We start from the raw sequence: 18,209 nt of genomic DNA, 5'->3' as shown, positions 1-18,209 counted from the left end.
TGCAGAAGTAGCCTTGGGTCTGACACCACTGTTAGGTTCAAACACATATAAAAGCCGTATGCGAAATAAACATTTTATATTTACCACTGGGCGTTAGTACACCTGCAATCCGTAACGACAGTTATTTTAATAGCTCTTCGTTGTCAATAAATTGCTATTTATGGTAAAACGATAAATCAATAGGTGGAATAAACACAGCAAGGTTGAAAATGCCGATGAATCAGTATGTTGATTCTACTTAGAGGATGATAGTCATTTAATGTTTCAAGCATCATAGTAGATATCTTGCTAATTGATTTTTTATTTGGAAATTATTTGATAAAATGCGTTTATATTACAATTGGATAGGTGTCCTAATCAAATCAGATCATTTTTAGCATGTAAAAACCAGCAGGTGGTATTTGGTAATCTTTCTCTGTTATCACTATTCGGTCAATTATGTTTGATCAATTAAATAATAAAAGTAAAATCACAAATGTATATCGATAGAAGTTGTAAATAGAAAAGATGATTGAAACTTATTTTTATACATATTTTCAAAAATTATAATTACTTAGGTATCTTAGCAAACATTTTCGTTTCTAATTAAAGTTTTAAGTTCTTGGACCTCCACCTAGACCATTCGCTACGGTGTCAGGCTTTCACAATATTTCGTTGCAGAGATTATTCTGATAAATTAAAACTAAAGAAGAATTTTTACGCAATTCTTTTTTTTTCTCAGTTGCTCTCTTTGAAACTGATCTTCACCTAAAAACGAAGGTTGTGTATGCACCTTGGAAAAACAAATTCAAAATGAAAATTTCATCTTAAAAAAATGAATGTGAGATTATTACCATCAAGAAATAGTCATCTAATGCTTAACGCCGACGAATTTAAAATAATAGATTAGTAACAATATCTATATCGTATGCTTGATTTGTAATATCATTCAATCTGACATTGATTATTATTGCTCCAAATACAAATTTACAAAATCTTTACAAAATCCAGTGAAAAAAATTCAAATATTCATGATTTACCGCGCTTAATCGTATTCAATATCGATTTATCACGTTTAATCGTATTCAATATAATTTTATTTGAACGGTAAGCCCTCTTTTGTATTTTGGAAAAACATTTATTCTGAAGGTATAATAATTCATCGAATGTATGTCAAATTGTGCAAGGAATTATGCAAGTAATGGCGGTCTTGCAGAAATTCAATATCGTGTTTTCATTTTTAATATTGTGTTTTAATTTTTAATATAGTACTGTGTGTGTGGAAAGTGTAGTTTTGTTCGATGAACGAATTGATATCGCTGCTACAACCAATGACTATTATCATGGTGAGTTCCTAAATTTTGTTAATATTTATTAATGTTACAATTATATTGTTATGAGTACTTATACGTTATTATTGTTATTAGTATGCAGGTGTGTTCTGAATTGATACTTCTATTAAGTATTTTTGATAAACCAACTAAAGTGAGAATACGCATACGCCTACGCTTCGTGAATATTAATTAATTATAATGGTACCCTTATGAACATTTTCAGAGCAAGTAAAATTTCAGGAATGAGCATAAAATATTTCTATTAGTTGTTAAAATCTGGTACTTTTAAAAATATTTGTCAAATTGTTCATAACACGTTTGATGCCGACATGGCGACTCTAAACTGTTTCGAAAATTGAAAGTTATTAGAATTGGAATAATGGATAAAATCCAATTTTTGTCTCCATTCCTAATGTGCCCTCTTCAAAATGCCGAATATTGTACTTTTACACGTGCAGTTTGTCTTAATAATGATGTAGATCATTATTATCAAATAAATAAATCAGTAATTCCCATTTTATTATTAATCATTTACACATAAAATATTATTCGGTAAAAATTTGTAGTTTTCGTTAGTTGTAGTTTGGACTCACAGTCCGACGCCTGTGATCTATGTCTGATATTTTGAACAAAAATTTAGGTTATCAATTAAACATGTTTGGACTAAATTAATTAAATTTAAATTAAATTTAATTTAAATTAAATTTATTAATTGAATTAAAATTAAAACTATCTTGGAAAAATGCAATAACTATGCATAATTCGGCCTTGCTTTAAGAATGGCTTTATTTTATTCATTACAACCTTGATAATGATATGAGGGTTAATAATGTTCAATCGATTAATTTATCTAATATTCAGTGAACAATTTAAAATAAAATAAATTTGGTAATTTACTCATTGGTAGTGACTAGTGTGAGTAGTTTTACTTACCACTGATTGAGTGTTACAATCTTGTCCGGCCATGGTCAGGTCCAATCGGAAGAGATCGCTGTTTATGACATCAATGTTGCATGTTTCTGATCTGCCAAGAGCATAAATTCTGCCGTTGAATGGTTTATTGGTACGTACTTGGACTGCTATGCGAGTATCTTTGCAGTTTACAGACACTGTTGATAGAGATTGAGAAAAAAAAATTAAATACTTAGTATATCAATTGATATCTATATGGTTACATATTTGTACGTATAAAAATAGTTCGGGACAATAAGGGTTAATGATTTTTATATCTTTCTCATATAACCCAGTTTTATTCTGCATAACTAATATTATTAGTATAATATTTATATCTTCCAATTTTATTTTCTTGCTTTCAATTATGCTTATGATTATAATGATGATATTAGTTATTACTTGATTTATGGATTCATATAAATGGAATATTTTTATAGGAATTGATGTAATTATTGATCCTAACAATCAAAGTGAGTCAGGGTTTAAACAATATAATTTTTATTTTCAAAGGCAACAGTGATACATATCCTAACAAATTATATATTCTACTTCTAGTGCAAACATTCCGTTAATAATAATAAAATGCAATTTCTATTGAACAATATTGCCAAGCACTGTATCCAAATGTAATAATCTATCATATAAGAACAACTATAAACATATAATAACAATGATCTACAAACATAACAGGATATTGAACAACGCTGATATAAATAACTTCATAGAATCAGAAATGGAACTGGATTTTACTTAGGTTCTAAACTATTGTTATATATTTATGATTTTGTTTTATGGAAAATTTGAAAACGTTTTAAAGAGATAATATTTTATACTAAAAATGATCTTTATATTCTTATAACGGTTTTGTCATCTTATTGTAAAAACGGTCACAAATTTCACGAGAAACTTAGTTTAATATGACTTAAAATATATATTTTAATGAGCAATCCGTATAGGAGATAATTTACTTTTATCGTTTTCTTTTATTTCAATTTTCACTTTGAATCAATTGCAGTTCCAAAATGTGCATTTTTCATTATTTTTTTAATCTATGGAAAGCTTTCTATAAATTGTTGACATGTGCAGGAATTGATGAAAACGTTGACCAAGGTGCTAAATTATGCAAAAAACATTGGAATTTAAAAATAAGGGGCATATACATTCCTAGACTTGCAATCATTATTTACAAAATATGAGTGAAATAGAACTAAAACGATTATTAGTTATTTATATTTTTTTTTTGGTAAATCATGAAGAATGCACAATTTGATAAAGTGTTGCTTAAATTAAATGTTTGTCCAATCTAAATAAATTTGAAAAAAAAAACAATAAATACAATAATAAATTTTAATTTTATATTGAAAATATTAAGTGTGTTTTAACGAATGTTAAAGCAAACAGCACTGAATATTCTAAAATAATTTATAATAAAAAATTATTTTGGGGAAGTTATGTGGGCGACATAAAAGAGAAGGCTAGGATAGATTCAGAATTGAAAAGATCATGGTTCTAGATTTGTCAAATAAAGTTTATGTATTATGTATAATTAATACCTTTAGAATGTATATATAATTAGTAAATATAGTATTTACTAAATATACAACGTTTTTGATATCAAAATAAATATTTTGTAATTATTCCAATATATCAGTTTTCCAATATTGATCCAGTTCGAAAAAAATTAAGTAAATTGTAGATTTATAATTATTTAAAATAAAATGTGTATACTGCGGTATTGATTAGTATATTTAAGTACACATTTTTATAAAAATGTTTTAGATGCTCTGCCAATCGAATTTATATTCAAAGCAGTACAACGGCTTCTGTACTTGTCCTTTCAGAAGAACATACTGTTGAAAATTCATCTTTCTCGCCGCCAGTTATTAATCTCTTTCTTTTATCAATATAATAACCGTTTCCAATCAACTAAAAGGATTGACGTCTCGTAGTAGTAATATATAGCAAATTACTAAAATGCAAATTTTAATTGGATGATATTTTTCAAACAATGGAACTATGCAGGGATATGAATATTAATATGGATCGAGCATTATTTTAATATGAATATTAATTTTGCGCACATTGATCGTGAAGAAGCAGCTGGTAGGAAAAGGGAATATTATCGATCAAATAAGAAATAGAAACACTCTTTCAATGTGATTTTTTTCTCACTACAATACTAATCGTAAAATTAAATCTATATAAATTATATCCATTGTCCAAAAGTGCGTTCATATTTTGCATCTCAACTACTGAGTTGTTTTTTCCAACATGCCAATGTAGTATACAATGTCCCTTTTCGGCCGACTATTGTAAATTCATCAAGTTTATTGATTGTCCTTTACTAGATAGTTGTAAATAAAAGAGATAATAAAAAAAATATTTTGCATCTATTAAGTCTTCGAAACTTTTCTGAAATATATTTAAGATATTGCATAGATTGTATATCAGATCTATTTCAGTCAGTAATTGATTGAGAATACTTCTACCATTTTGCATTTCATTTATTTCAGAGAATTCGCAAAAACTTCTTTCAAATCGAGTAACTTGTCCATTAACTCTTCGTTGAATAATATCGATTGCTGAACAGTTATGATAATAACTTAATACAAGAATTCTCAACAACAGTACAATTAATTTATTTATGATTGATGTGCAGAAAATACCGCAAAGGAGAAATTAAGTATATAAATAGTATGTTTATATAAACTTACCGTCGTAACAAGTTCCAGTCTTATCGCAATTTACATCGGCTCTCGTCAAATTGTTGATTGAAGGATCTTCGGTTGCATCGAAGACAACGGGCAAAGTGTGGTCGGGGGTTGGGGCACTTGGATTCGGTTCTGAAAAAAAAAATCAAATTATTAGATAAAATGATTTTTGATTAATTGTATATATACTATCACTATTACTACTACTTTTGTTTGGCAACTTTTTGGCATGCGAGTGGAAAGGGTTAAACTTTTGAATCTATAACTTGACCGCAACCTTTCTGCTTAATTTGCTATTTATTTTGGCATCATAAACAAAAATGTTGAAATAGTGTAATTTATTATATTAGCTTTATTTGCTCTTTATGGTTCTATAAGCTGTTATGATTATTTAACTTAGAGGTTTTATAAATGGCAACAGTTGTCCTAATTCTATATGATTAATTTTATTTTCACAATTTCTGTACCGTTTCTATTTTCTACAAGAACTATTTTTACTTGGAAACATATTCCTATCTATAATTTCAAATGAAAACCGATGTTGCTGCTGCTTGACATCAGGATTGAAATCACATAGCTCTAATCACTAACCAACTGAGAGGCCCGATATGTATATTTAACAAAAATATTTGTGTCATGGTAAAAATATCATAACCTGAGTAAAAATCTACAATGATTTCCTTTATATTTTCACACACATCTGCATAAGTTATTTCGACTTTTGTTGCTGAATATCAAACACGAACAATATTTCAACTTATCAGAAAAAACAAATGTACTTTTTGCATCACGGTGTTCGAAGCTTTTACATGAGAAGCACATGTGTATAATCTACTTTACTGGATACTCAATTACATCATATGACATTTTCATAAAAATGCGCCGACTTATTAAATCCACAATATTATTAAAACTAGAATTGAAGTATGAGTATCATTTACAATTCAGTATCGAAAAGAGAAAAGTAAGAATTTAATCAAAGTTTATTAGAATTAAATTAATATTTTTTTGTGCTGCGACCCAATTTTCGAGTAAACCTTGCAATTTCTTTCATTCACTGCGACCAAACGTAAAATAATTTATATACCCAATTGGATACGCCTTAATAAATAAATGTTAATTATATTTCAAATTAATATTTCGAATCGACAATGAACTTTTATTATGAAACTGTTGTTTAAGATTTTCTAATTAAAAATACCGAACATTATTACTTACTCTCGCAAAAGTTCTCGAAGTATGTTCCAGTAGGTTCGCCATTGTCGAGTAAAGGTCTTTCGGCGTTAAGGTATGTTGAGGGGCCATCTGGCAAGGTCTTGTGATCCAAATGGTACAAACGGCAGTTATATTGCGAACCCAGAGGTGTGCCAAGGTATAAGAAAGAACGACACAGGAATTCTGATTCGATTTCGCAAGCCAGACGACACGCGGGCTCACTTGTTACCTAGAATAAGATAATGGAAATACTTAGTCTATTAGACCACATTCACAATTGTAACTATAATCTGGAGTATATGCAGTAAATCTGCAGATCTAGTACAACTACTTTTCAGCACTTACTTGCAATTCCTTATCAGTATAATAGTGGAGTCCTGCATATTGGGCCACTTTATCATCCGCAACACCAATCCTTGGAATGGAGAAGACACGATTGGCTTTACATGCCTGACTAGTTTTTAGGCACAGATTCTCGAAGTAATCAGTTCCTGATCATGAAAAGCATAGTTTAGTTGAGCAATCTAATATGTACTATATTTGGACTATTGTGATTATTATAATTTAAAATTAACTTACCTTGGGCATCCACCAACTGAACAAATTGTCCTGTGGTACGACGGTCAGAGTCACTCAAAACACATTTCATGTTGTTATAATCATATTCCACTGATCGACAAGCAAAGCGTTTCTGAAATAATATTCATTTTTAATTAGAAACCTAGATCTACTTTAGATGATAGTTACTATATCCTTCTTAATACTTGTCAAATTGATCTAATCAATGATCAGTATCGTATTATAATAATTATTAAATGCTGCATTACATTTTATTATATCTGATTATTAAATGTTAAATATTGCATTACAAAAACGTGGAGCAAACTTAATTACTATTGATAGGTTGATTAAATCAGCAATATTATAACCGATTTTAATATAATATTGATACATTTTTATATTTCAGGACTAATAATTTAATTTTCAATTATTACTAATACATTTTATATTATTGTAATTTTAAGAAATTTCCATAAATATTTATTTATTGCTTAACCAAAATTTTTACCATGGAAAATCAATGAATGAAAAAGTGCATTTTATACCAAAAATAATTTAATTAAGCGATTGCGATACAATGAAATTATCGTTACACAACATCAATTGCCGGAAACACTTTCACCCATATCGTCAGTGCATTGCTTTCAAAAATTTAAGATCACAATTTAAACCAAATAAAAACAATAAAGACTTCAAATGTTTCGCAAGGATTTCAGCTCCCGGCGGAAAAATACCACCTTATTGTGAAACTGTAAGGAACGTGTGAAGAGCACTCGAAGCTGTTAACTGTAAGATCAAATTTTCGTTTTGTTTTCATATTTACGACTTTATTAAGAAACGTAATGTGCTTTAGGGATTTTCAACAATGTAGACATCCTTGCATCTATACAAAGTCCGGTGATTTTATATACCTTAGTGCCGTTATGATGCCGCAAGTCAACAGCGAAATTCAGTATATTCAGTCATCCGCGCTTTTGTTCGCGAAAAGATCGTTTTGTGTGAAATTGCTTGATAATTCACCTCTGGTGTAATATTTTCTCGAATGGGCGGCCATCGGATAATAAGATATTCGCATTGGCGCCTTAGGTGGTTCGAGAGTAGTTACGTTTTATGAGATTACGTGTTATAACAAATTTCGAAATAGCATTTTTGTGACCGAGAAAATTTGACAATTATATAAAAGAACTCGGTACACAGTAATTGAATTATTTATTTATAAAAATAATAATAAATTGCATCTTTATCTTAATAACATAAAATCTTTGCTCTCGAATTAAATTTGGAGATGGGTATCGTACCACTCGGAACTAATTTCTGTCGATAGAGCAGCAGGAATACATAAAAAGAAGATTTAGCAATTGAACTCCGTTTCGCCACCAGATGGTTTCGTGAGAAAGATGAAGAAATTTTTTGTTTTATATTTGAAAAGGAAAAATTTGATTTTATTATACAACAGTAATGAATTTATTTCGATTATAAAAATGAAGTGTTGTTTAGTTGAACTTCTCTTGGTAAATGAAAGTGAATCCGCAAATTATCCGCTTCATTAAAGTGCTCTTTGGTAAACCACATTTTTTGTTTTTTGGTCTGACGTTAACACAAATAAAGCGGATGGTTTTCCAACTCGTAAATAGGCAACGTATAACTGCCCATGTGAGAATCAATGATTTTATAAATAATCTATTTAAAATTTATCCCGCAAATACTAAGTTATTGGCTTTGCAACTTGTTAAATGTTATTGCGAACGCAAGGCGAACTGGAAATTGCAATCGTTTGAAGTCGAACGGAAGACCAATCAGAATAATTGGTATGTCACCAAATCGCCAGCAATTTTTGATTGAATGGTGAAATTCAGTGCGTGTACATCATATTTCTTTCTAGGCTAACTCAAATTCTAGCACTCCAACTCATTTTCTGGACTTATATATTTATATACACAGATTTTCTACAGGACAAATAAAATGTTTATTTTTTAATTAACTATTTTTCGTTTGGTTTATTAATATTGAGTTCCTCGGCCATCGATATGTATTTAGGTGTGACACATATATATGTCTACGCCAAATCTTCGGTTCTAACAACTGCCATCGTCAAACGCATATATGAGTTTTTGGGCTAGTTTAATGATTTGCTTGAAACGCATATATGCGGCGTTTTTCAAAAGGTTAATGTAGAGCATAATGTCAATTGAGAAGACATAATCAGAAGTCATTCGTTCGCAGTTAGCCAAGAGCAGTAGGAGCTAGAGAACATCATGGCTAGAGCAATCATCAACTACTTCAACGCGGAAATCGAATCTATTACTCAATTAAAAATTGATGGAAAATAGGCAATCGTAGAACTTTTTGGAATCAACTTGAAAGGTATTCTAAATTAAACAATTTTCTTGGGACAAATGATAACACTATCTATTATTAAGCAAACAAGAGATTGTTGGTTATTCGGACTGCCTTACCAATCATACTGATTTACTGACCATCATATTGATCTGTAGCTTGAGAGCAAAAACAAAAATCCTTAGGAAAAAGTGCATGTACCGTTTCTAGATTTATGGATGGTTTACCTCGTTCAAGCAGGCAGCCAGACAAGCCTCCTTCGTGGATGTATAGATGAGCGCGTTGTCCAAGCCGCGTATGATCTTGTTGGGCACGCGTTCGAACGCCCAGGGCCTGAGACATACGTTCTCTGATCGCATCTGCAGCTTTACCATGTAGTACATGTTGACGCTGCGTTGAGGCGCCACGTTCGGGTTGTTCGCGCTCGTGTCGTTTTGCAGCTGACATAGTGTTTCTTGCACAGGTGTCAATGGATTTACGACAAAGCTAAAATTAGAAAATACATAAATAAAATTAATGATCTACGCTAATTTTATCAATTTAAATTATGAAACAAATGTGACTAATGCAAGTCGCAATATAAAATGCATAGTCCAGTCATTTAAGCTTAAATTAGGTAAGAATCTCGGAATTCGAGATGCCGGCTCTAAGTCTGTAAATACTTGTACAACCTACACATATGGTAGGGTGTCAATACCATATGTAGGTTTTGAGACAACTTTAGGGTGGAACTTATAATGACTGGACCAGCACCACAATCACAAATTAATCATACATCTGCTGAAAACTAGTTTGATGTTGAAAGCATTTTGCCTTAAGGACAGTGCTTGAACTTCTTGAATTTTTTTTTTTTGAATATTTTTTTTAACAGCAATCAGAACCTTACGTCCTATGAGTTGTGGGGCTGAAACTTCTCCTTACTTCGTATTTTTTTAGATGGTAACCCAATGGTTAATCCATCCATATTTGATGATTTTGTTATTTCACTTAAATCTAAACTTTGCTATTCCTAATTGATATCACTCAAACACATGTAAATTATCTGTAATTACATTGATTTGAGTACATAGACGCGCTTGTATGTTCTAAAATTGTAGCTTATTATTCCAAATTCTAATGAACTTATATAATTCAATCAATTTTCGTTGGACTGTTTAGGCATAAACTTTATCGCCATGTTAAATTTTATGAAAAACGTCAAAAGCTTTTCTTTAAAGAAAGGTAATATATTATTATTGAAATATTAAGCATAAGAAAATACCGGTTCGATTACATATATCATTTACGGAGTTCTAGATATTATTTAACCCTTTCCACTCGGGAATTTCAAAATTAATATGTATTTTGTCGCTGGAGCGGCGGCATCTGAGTGGAAAGGGTTAATGATTCAAATTAATGGTAGCATTTTTTCCATAACTAGTAGACGTTTTGTAGACTGTAGACACTAACTTTGATAAATTATTGACCTATGTGTACATTTTATAAGCTGTTGTGAGGTAAAATTTTGAACCTAATATTATTAGAAGCAATAGATGTTGAGATATATATTGCAATAATTCTGTTTTTTGTTTTCATTGAATATCAATTATTTTAAGACAACTGGTATCGCTACTGATTTGATATCAGCTCTAGGAAAACTGTTTTTAGTTCATCAGTCAAATATAAAATTTGCTACAGTTTGTTTAGAAACGGTATCATGTTTTAACTTCATAGATTTCTCCATTTTTTGCATATAATATTTTTTTAACTTAAGCTGATATTCATAATTGTAATTTCTTACAATATTTCTAGTTCATCCAACATTGTCATTGAAGTGAATTGAGGTTAATACAAATTTTCATGGAAGAAAGAACGTGCCATTCAATACAAATATAATTTTATAAGTTATTATTACCAAGAAAGTTGCTATAAACTTAATTCTTATATCAGCTGAAGTAACTATGAGATTTAATGGTCAATATCTATAAGCCGGTATTATGCAGCCAATGTAAAAATAGAAGAATGCTCACGCATGTTTTGTTAGTAGCCATGGTAAAGATTTCATTTATGTTAAATGTATCACACCAAGAAGATTAACCTATTTTGAGAAATACTCAATTTATTTATTGTTTGCTTATCCATTGTGTGAAAAAGTGTTACAAATACAATATTAGATTTAACATGACCGAGAATGCTAGTTCCATGCGTTTTATTGATCTGGTATTTCTTTAGTTAAACATATTTTTGTAGTGGGTATCGAACCTGACACCTTGTGCTGGTAAGATCTACGGTAAAGACTCCATTACCAGAAAGGAGTATGTAGAAACTTTTTGAACAAAAACATGTTACTGTTTTCATTTGTTTCTTTCATAAAACATCCTTCTACTACTGTTCAGATGAACGTCTTTTAAGAAATTCGACCGGGAAGTTTTCGCCTATCCAACTAAAATATGATTCAAAATTCTACTACTATTTACAAGTAGGAACTAGTTAGTAAATCATTTACTAATAATGTAACTGTTGGTCACAAGATAATTGTAATTGATATTGATCCTGAAGAGTATGATGGTAAAGATAAAAGTCTCTACCATTATGGTTGGATATTTTATGAATCAAATAGCATCGACTATTACATCAATGTCGCGAACTTTAATGTCATTGTCAATGGCATTTAAATCATTACGATGGAAGTGGAATGCATTTTTTACCTCACACTAAGAGTCATTACTACCGATCATCACATCAGACGACCGTGTTATTTCTTTGAATGTTCGTTTAACACCTGTGTTGAGCAATTTCAATTTCGATTAGATTTGCATATAACGCCGATGATCCGTATCGAGAGAAGAGTAGGTGACTTGCCAACGTGACGACAAGCAGTAGCAATTTATTCATTAGTCATAGGGTCTTGATAGAATACAAAAGTATGTAAGAAACTTATTGAACACAGAGCAATAAGTGGATTTTGTCAGTATTCGGTATACTTTGGTAATAAATTTTAAATATATTTAGGGCAAAGTTGCAAGGCAATCGTACATGTATGATGATTATTTTTGTTAATTACAGTAACAAATGTTGATTTGAATTTTAAAATTTGATGAAACTAGTCATATCTTTCAATACAAGCAATGCAAGTGTAATATAATGCTACATCTATGCATCAACTACAAAAACTGTGATTGAAATTATTTTTGCACCAGAGTTTCTTCACCGCTGTTTGATATTTCCACCTTAATATTGAATAATATTACTTAAAAAATAAAACTCTAACATGCCCATTTTTCGAACGATCTTAATTTACAAATGGCAATAAAATATATATCATTTTATATCGATTGGAATGTAAAACACAATTCATGATAATGTACATTAATCACACTGATTGTCTAATCATGCTGATATTAATTATACTGACATTAAGTGCTTGGTTTTAATTGAATTTCAAGATGTATTGAGTATTTAAAAGAAACGAATAAGACAAAACTTCAGATTATTGAATAATTTGTTAATATTTTTGGCGTTTGCGTATTTGAACATATTGGTTATATATTTCCAAACCGAAATCATTAGTATTTCTAACATATGTTTTTGACTTCAGTTACTTATTTCCATTTTGGATTTATTTTTTAACTTCGTTTTCAATCTTAACATTATCATTATTAAGTATCATTAAATTCAAAGTTGTGCCAAATTTTCATTTTGTACATAAGTTTCTAGTCTTTTACAACACAACTGGTTGGTTAGAAAAAACTTAAAGGGATAGAGAGTTTTGATGGGTATGTAATGGCGATTTTAATCAGAACTTTTATCATAATATACTAAAGATTAATTAAAAAAAAGTATAATATTCACATATTCCACGGTTAACGACATTGACAATTTACTACGATTGTTTAATTTTTCCTGATAATAGTGATACATTGTAAACTCGGCAAAGTGGCCCATACAAAATGTGGGTTACGTGCATATGTACATATTTTTATCCGCGGAATTAACTAACAATAAGTGCCGTTATTTAATTCCTAACAAGTTAAATCACCCATGGAAAGAAGTAAAATTGTCCATATTTAGATATTTTATGGTATAGAAGAATGTGGGTACCTTTTGTTGTCGATATTATTGATGCTAGTAAATTTATATATATATATATATATTAGAGATGGGTAACTCACTCCGGAGTTATCACTCGGATACAACTCCTCCCTCGGAGTGAATCCGAGTGGAGTTGTTTCACAGGATTTGTCATATCCGACTTCCTTAAACTGGTATTAAATCTGTTAACTCGTACAGACATTTAGTGTTTTTGTCGTTCTTGATTTGGGAAGGAAGCAGTCACTTCCTTGTCTCGCAGGCAGTTTTATGACCTTTTTTAGGTATAAAAGTCAAAATAAATACCATTGTGTATTTTCCAGAAAATACAAAAATGTTACTTTAAAGATACAATCTTTGGCCGTGAATGACGGCGTTCAGGAATATACATACCGAAAAATATACGGAACGAAATTCATTTATTTAATCTTGTTTTTCCATAGCCTGAAATAACAAAACTTTAGAGTACAAAATTTATCAGTGATATCATTAGCATTTAAGCAGTAAAAAATATTCAGTATTATATTATTACTTTTACACAATTATATAATTATAATAATTATATAATGAATGGAAATAGCAGAAGAAAAATTTTGAAAGCAGAAGTATTATGTTTTGCTTTTATTACAAAGTTTGCTACATAATTTTTATATAAATTAATCCAAAAAATCAATTATTTTCTCATCAAAAGAAAATCATTAAATTGAATTTGATTCTCAAGTTTTGCGTTTTTACTTTAGTCAACACTGCCAAAAATACGAGTCACTGAGTCGATCATCTGGTCGACCGAAAAATTTTACAATCCGTCATTTATTCGTGAATTTTTAGAAAAATTATTTTATTGATAATTATTCATAAATTTTTATTTCAAATAATTAATGGGATTTGACAAATCCTTAGACACATAAACAGCGTACTATAGAACACATTTGTTTCGAGTATTTCGGTTTCAAAATTGTCGGAGTCGTGGAGTTGTTTAGCGGATATAACTCCACCATGAAGCGGAGTCAAATCCGAGTCGATCCGTTCCGGATATAATAAGCCCATCTCTCATATATATATATATATATATATATATATATATATATATATATATATATATATATATATATATATGAGTAATTCTTCAAGGGCATACATCAAATAAAAGGCAAAGATTTAGAAGTTAATCTTTAATTTTTCCAAACGTTTCGACATAGTATTTTATGTCATCATCAGTGGATCTACAGAATGAATATTGAAAAATTAATATAATCTAGGAAAAAATGACAGAAATTGGAAAAAGAACTATAGATATAAGTAATATAATTATAGCAATAACAATTATACTTAACAGATAGATAAACAAGAGAAATGAAAAGTAAAAGAAATATATATAAACATACAAAAGCGTAATATATATACATAAATATACACACAAACAAACATGTATATATGATATCATGTAAAACACGTACACATATGCATATATACATACGAACAATACGTATATATAAACATATACATACGGACATGTACATATGTATATATACACATATATACATACATACACATACACATATACATATATACATACACCACTATATATATATATATATATATACATATACACATACATATATACATATACATATACATACACATACATACATATGCAATACAGACACATACACATATATAGACAATGAAGGTAACTTACATAAATATGGTCTTACATCAGTAGCTAGCGCTAGAAACACAATTTTGCACTATCATATATACATTAACTTGTTTTTTTATATATTAATTTGTTGAACAGAGTATGGCAAAATATTTGTGAAATATATAATATATTTTGCACAGAGAACGTAGTTTATGTGACAGAGCCCGAGGCTGTAGTAACATGTGTTTAAAAATTATTTGAAGAGACCGTTTGAGGGAATAGTTGGCGGGTTTTTTACAATCAGTGTTTCTAAGTATGGTGAGAGGCTAAGAATCAAAGTTCGGGATCGGACCGCGTAAGGGTAGGTTTACAGGTTCGGAATTACGTAGGTTAAGAGGAAACAAATTTGGAAATATTATTAAGTATCACCTGATAATTTTCACAGAGTAAGGAGGCATCATGGCGTTTATTAATACAAAATTTCGAGGTGCTGATCAGACAAGATTCAGCAAATCTTCTCTGAATAATGTTCCGTTCGTGATAAAGTATACTAGCGTTATAAAAGTCAAAAGAATGTTTAAAATTTTTTATATGTTCTGTTATCATAGTTTGATTTTGTCGTGGGTTTTTAGAGTTATTATCATGTTGTTTTAGTCGTTTTATTAAATTTTGTCCAGTTTCACCTATGTAAATGGAATCACAATCATTGCATTTTAATTTATAAACAATATTTGATGTGCGTTCCAAACTAGTGGGTGATTTGAGGTTGGAAAAAAGGGAGCTAAGGGTTAAGTCTATGTTACAAATTAATCTTAAGTCGACCTTGTGGAACAGTTTTTTCCAAATGGGAAAGAGTTCTTTAATAAACGGGAGACAAACATTACCAATAAAGTTATTGTCTTTGGAGATTTTGGTGGAAGAAGAAGAGGTATTATTGTTATTATTGAGAAATTTGAGTCTATTGTACGTGACAGAGTTTATGAGATTAGAAGGATAAGAGTTATTAATAAGTGTTGTGTGGATTAACGATAAATTAGCAGACCAAAATTGTTTGTCCGAGAGAAGTATGGCGTGGTCAACTAAATTAATTATAGTGCCTATTTTCATGCTAGATGGGTGATAGGAATGAAAATTTAAATACCTGCCCGACCAAGTCGGTTTTTGGTACCAATTTGTGATGATACGGTTATCTAAGGTTTTTATAATTTTGACGTCAAGAAAGCTGATGGAATTGTTCTGTTCTTTTTCGAAAGTGAATGAGAGATGTTCATTGAAAGAGTTGAAATTGTGGAGTAAAAGTTCAAAGTTTTTAACTGGCACACAAGTAAAAATGTCATCTACGTACCTGTAATAGAATTGAAGATCTAATTTGCAAGAATTAAACACTTTGGTCTCTAAATATTGTAAAGATAACTCAGCTAATCTCCAGCACTCGCTGAGTTATCTTTACAATATTTAGAGACCAAAGTGTTTAATTCTTGCAAATTAGATCTTCAATTCTATTACAGGTACGTAGATGACATTTTTACTTGTGTGCCAGTTAAAAACTTTGAACTTTTACTCCACAATTTCAACTCTTTCAATGAACATCTCTCATTCACTTTCGAAAAAGAACAGAACAATTCCATCAGCTTTCTTGACGTCAAAATTATAAAAACCTTAGATAACCGTATCATCACAAATTGGTACCAAAAACCGACTTGGTCGGGCAGGTATTTAAATTTTCATTCCTATCACCCATCTAGCATGAAAATAGGCACTATAATTAATTTAGTTGACCACGCCATACTTCTCTCGGACAAACAATTTTGGTCTGCTAATTTATCGTTAATCCACACAACACTTATTAATAACTCTTATCCTTCTAATCTCATAAACTCTGTCACGTACAATAGACTCAAATTTCTCAATAATAACAATAATACCTCTTCTTCTTCCACCAAAATCTCCAAAGACAATAACTTTATTGGTAATGTTTGTCTCCCGTTTATTAAAGAACTCTTTCCCATTTGGAAAAAACTGTTCCACAAGGTCGACTTAAGATTAATTTGTAACATAGACTTAACCCTTAGCTCCCTTTTTTCCAACCTCAAATCACCCACTAGTTTGGAACGCACATCAAATATTGTTTATAAATTAAAATGCAATGATTGTGATTCCATTTACATAGGTGAAACTGGACAAAATTTAATAAAACGACTAAAACAACATGATAATAACTCTAAAAACCCACGACAAAATCAAACTATGATAACAGAACATATAAAAAATTTTAAACATTCTTTTGACTTTTATAACGCTAGTATACTTTATCACGAACGGAACATTATTCAGAGAAGATTTGCTGAATCTTGTCTGATCAGCACCTCGAAATTTGTATTAATAAACGCCATGATGCCTCCTTACTCTGTGAAAATTATCAGGTGATACTTAATAATATTTCCAAATTTGTTTCCTCTTAACCTACGTAATTCCGAACCTGTAAACCTACCCTTACGCGGTCCGATCCCGAACTTTGATTCTTAGCCTCTCACCCATACTTAGAAACACTGATTGTAAAAACCCGCCAACTATTCCCTCAAACGGTCTCTTCAAATAATTTTTAAACACATGTTACTACAGCCTCGGGCTCTGTCACATAAACTACGTTCTCTGTGCAAAATATATTATATATTTCACAAATATTTTGCCATACTCTGTTCAACAAATTAATATATAAAAAAACAAGTTAATGTATATATGATAGTGCAAAATTGTGTTCCTAGCGCTAGCTACTGCAGTAAAGACCATATTTATGTAAGTTACCTTCATTGTCTATATATGTGTATGTGTCTGTATTGCATATGTATGTATGTGTATGTAATGTATATATATATTGTATGTTGTATATTATAAGTATATATATATATATATATGTGTGTATGTATGTATATATGTATATGGTATGTGTATGTATGTATATATGTGTATATATACATATGTACATGTCCGTATGTATATGTTTATATATACGTATTGTTCGTATGTATATATCATATGTTACGTGTTTTTACATGAATATCATATATACATGTTTGTTTGTGTGTATTTATGTATATATATTACGCTTTTGTATGTTTATATATATTTCTTTTTACTTTTCATTTCTCTTGTTATCTATCTGTTAAGTATAATTGTTATTGCGATAATTATATTACTTATATCTATAGTCTTTTTCCAATTTCTGTCATTTTTTCCTAGATTATATTATTTTTCAATATTCATTCTGTAGATCCACTGATGATGACATAAAATACTATGTCGAAAACGTTTGGAAAAATTAAAGATTAACTTCTAAATCTTTGCCTTTTATTTGATGTATGCCCTTGAAGAACTTACTCATATTCTCAACATCAAAATTAACTACTT

The 18,209-nt window shown here is 29.9% G+C and overlaps 1 protein-coding gene across 1 annotated transcript in view; it reads right to left on the bottom strand.

Moving 5' to 3' along the window:
* The window catches only part of LOC113385929, a 64,712-nt gene that overhangs the window by 5,972 nt on the left and 40,531 nt on the right, over positions 1–18,209 (bottom strand). Inside the window, exons 7-9 of the mRNA XM_026623751.1 lie at positions 6,197–6,422; positions 4,982–5,110; positions 2,247–2,422 (exon numbers count right to left, since the gene is read on the bottom strand). Of these exons, the coding sequence (XP_026479536.1) occupies positions 2,247–2,422; positions 4,982–5,110; positions 6,197–6,422 (531 nt within the window). The remainder of the gene's footprint in view (positions 1–2,246; positions 2,423–4,981; positions 5,111–6,196; positions 6,423–18,209) is intronic.

This window comes from Ctenocephalides felis, unplaced genomic scaffold (assembly GCF_003426905.1).
Source record: "Ctenocephalides felis isolate EL2017-DRISC unplaced genomic scaffold, ASM342690v1 CF-g0.4_SCAFFOLD_03571, whole genome shotgun sequence".
In the NCBI taxonomy this organism is placed as follows: Eukaryota; Metazoa; Arthropoda; class Insecta; order Siphonaptera; family Pulicidae; genus Ctenocephalides; species Ctenocephalides felis.
The sequence above is the reverse complement of the archived record's forward strand: the minus strand, read 5'-3'. Positions and strand labels throughout refer to the sequence as shown.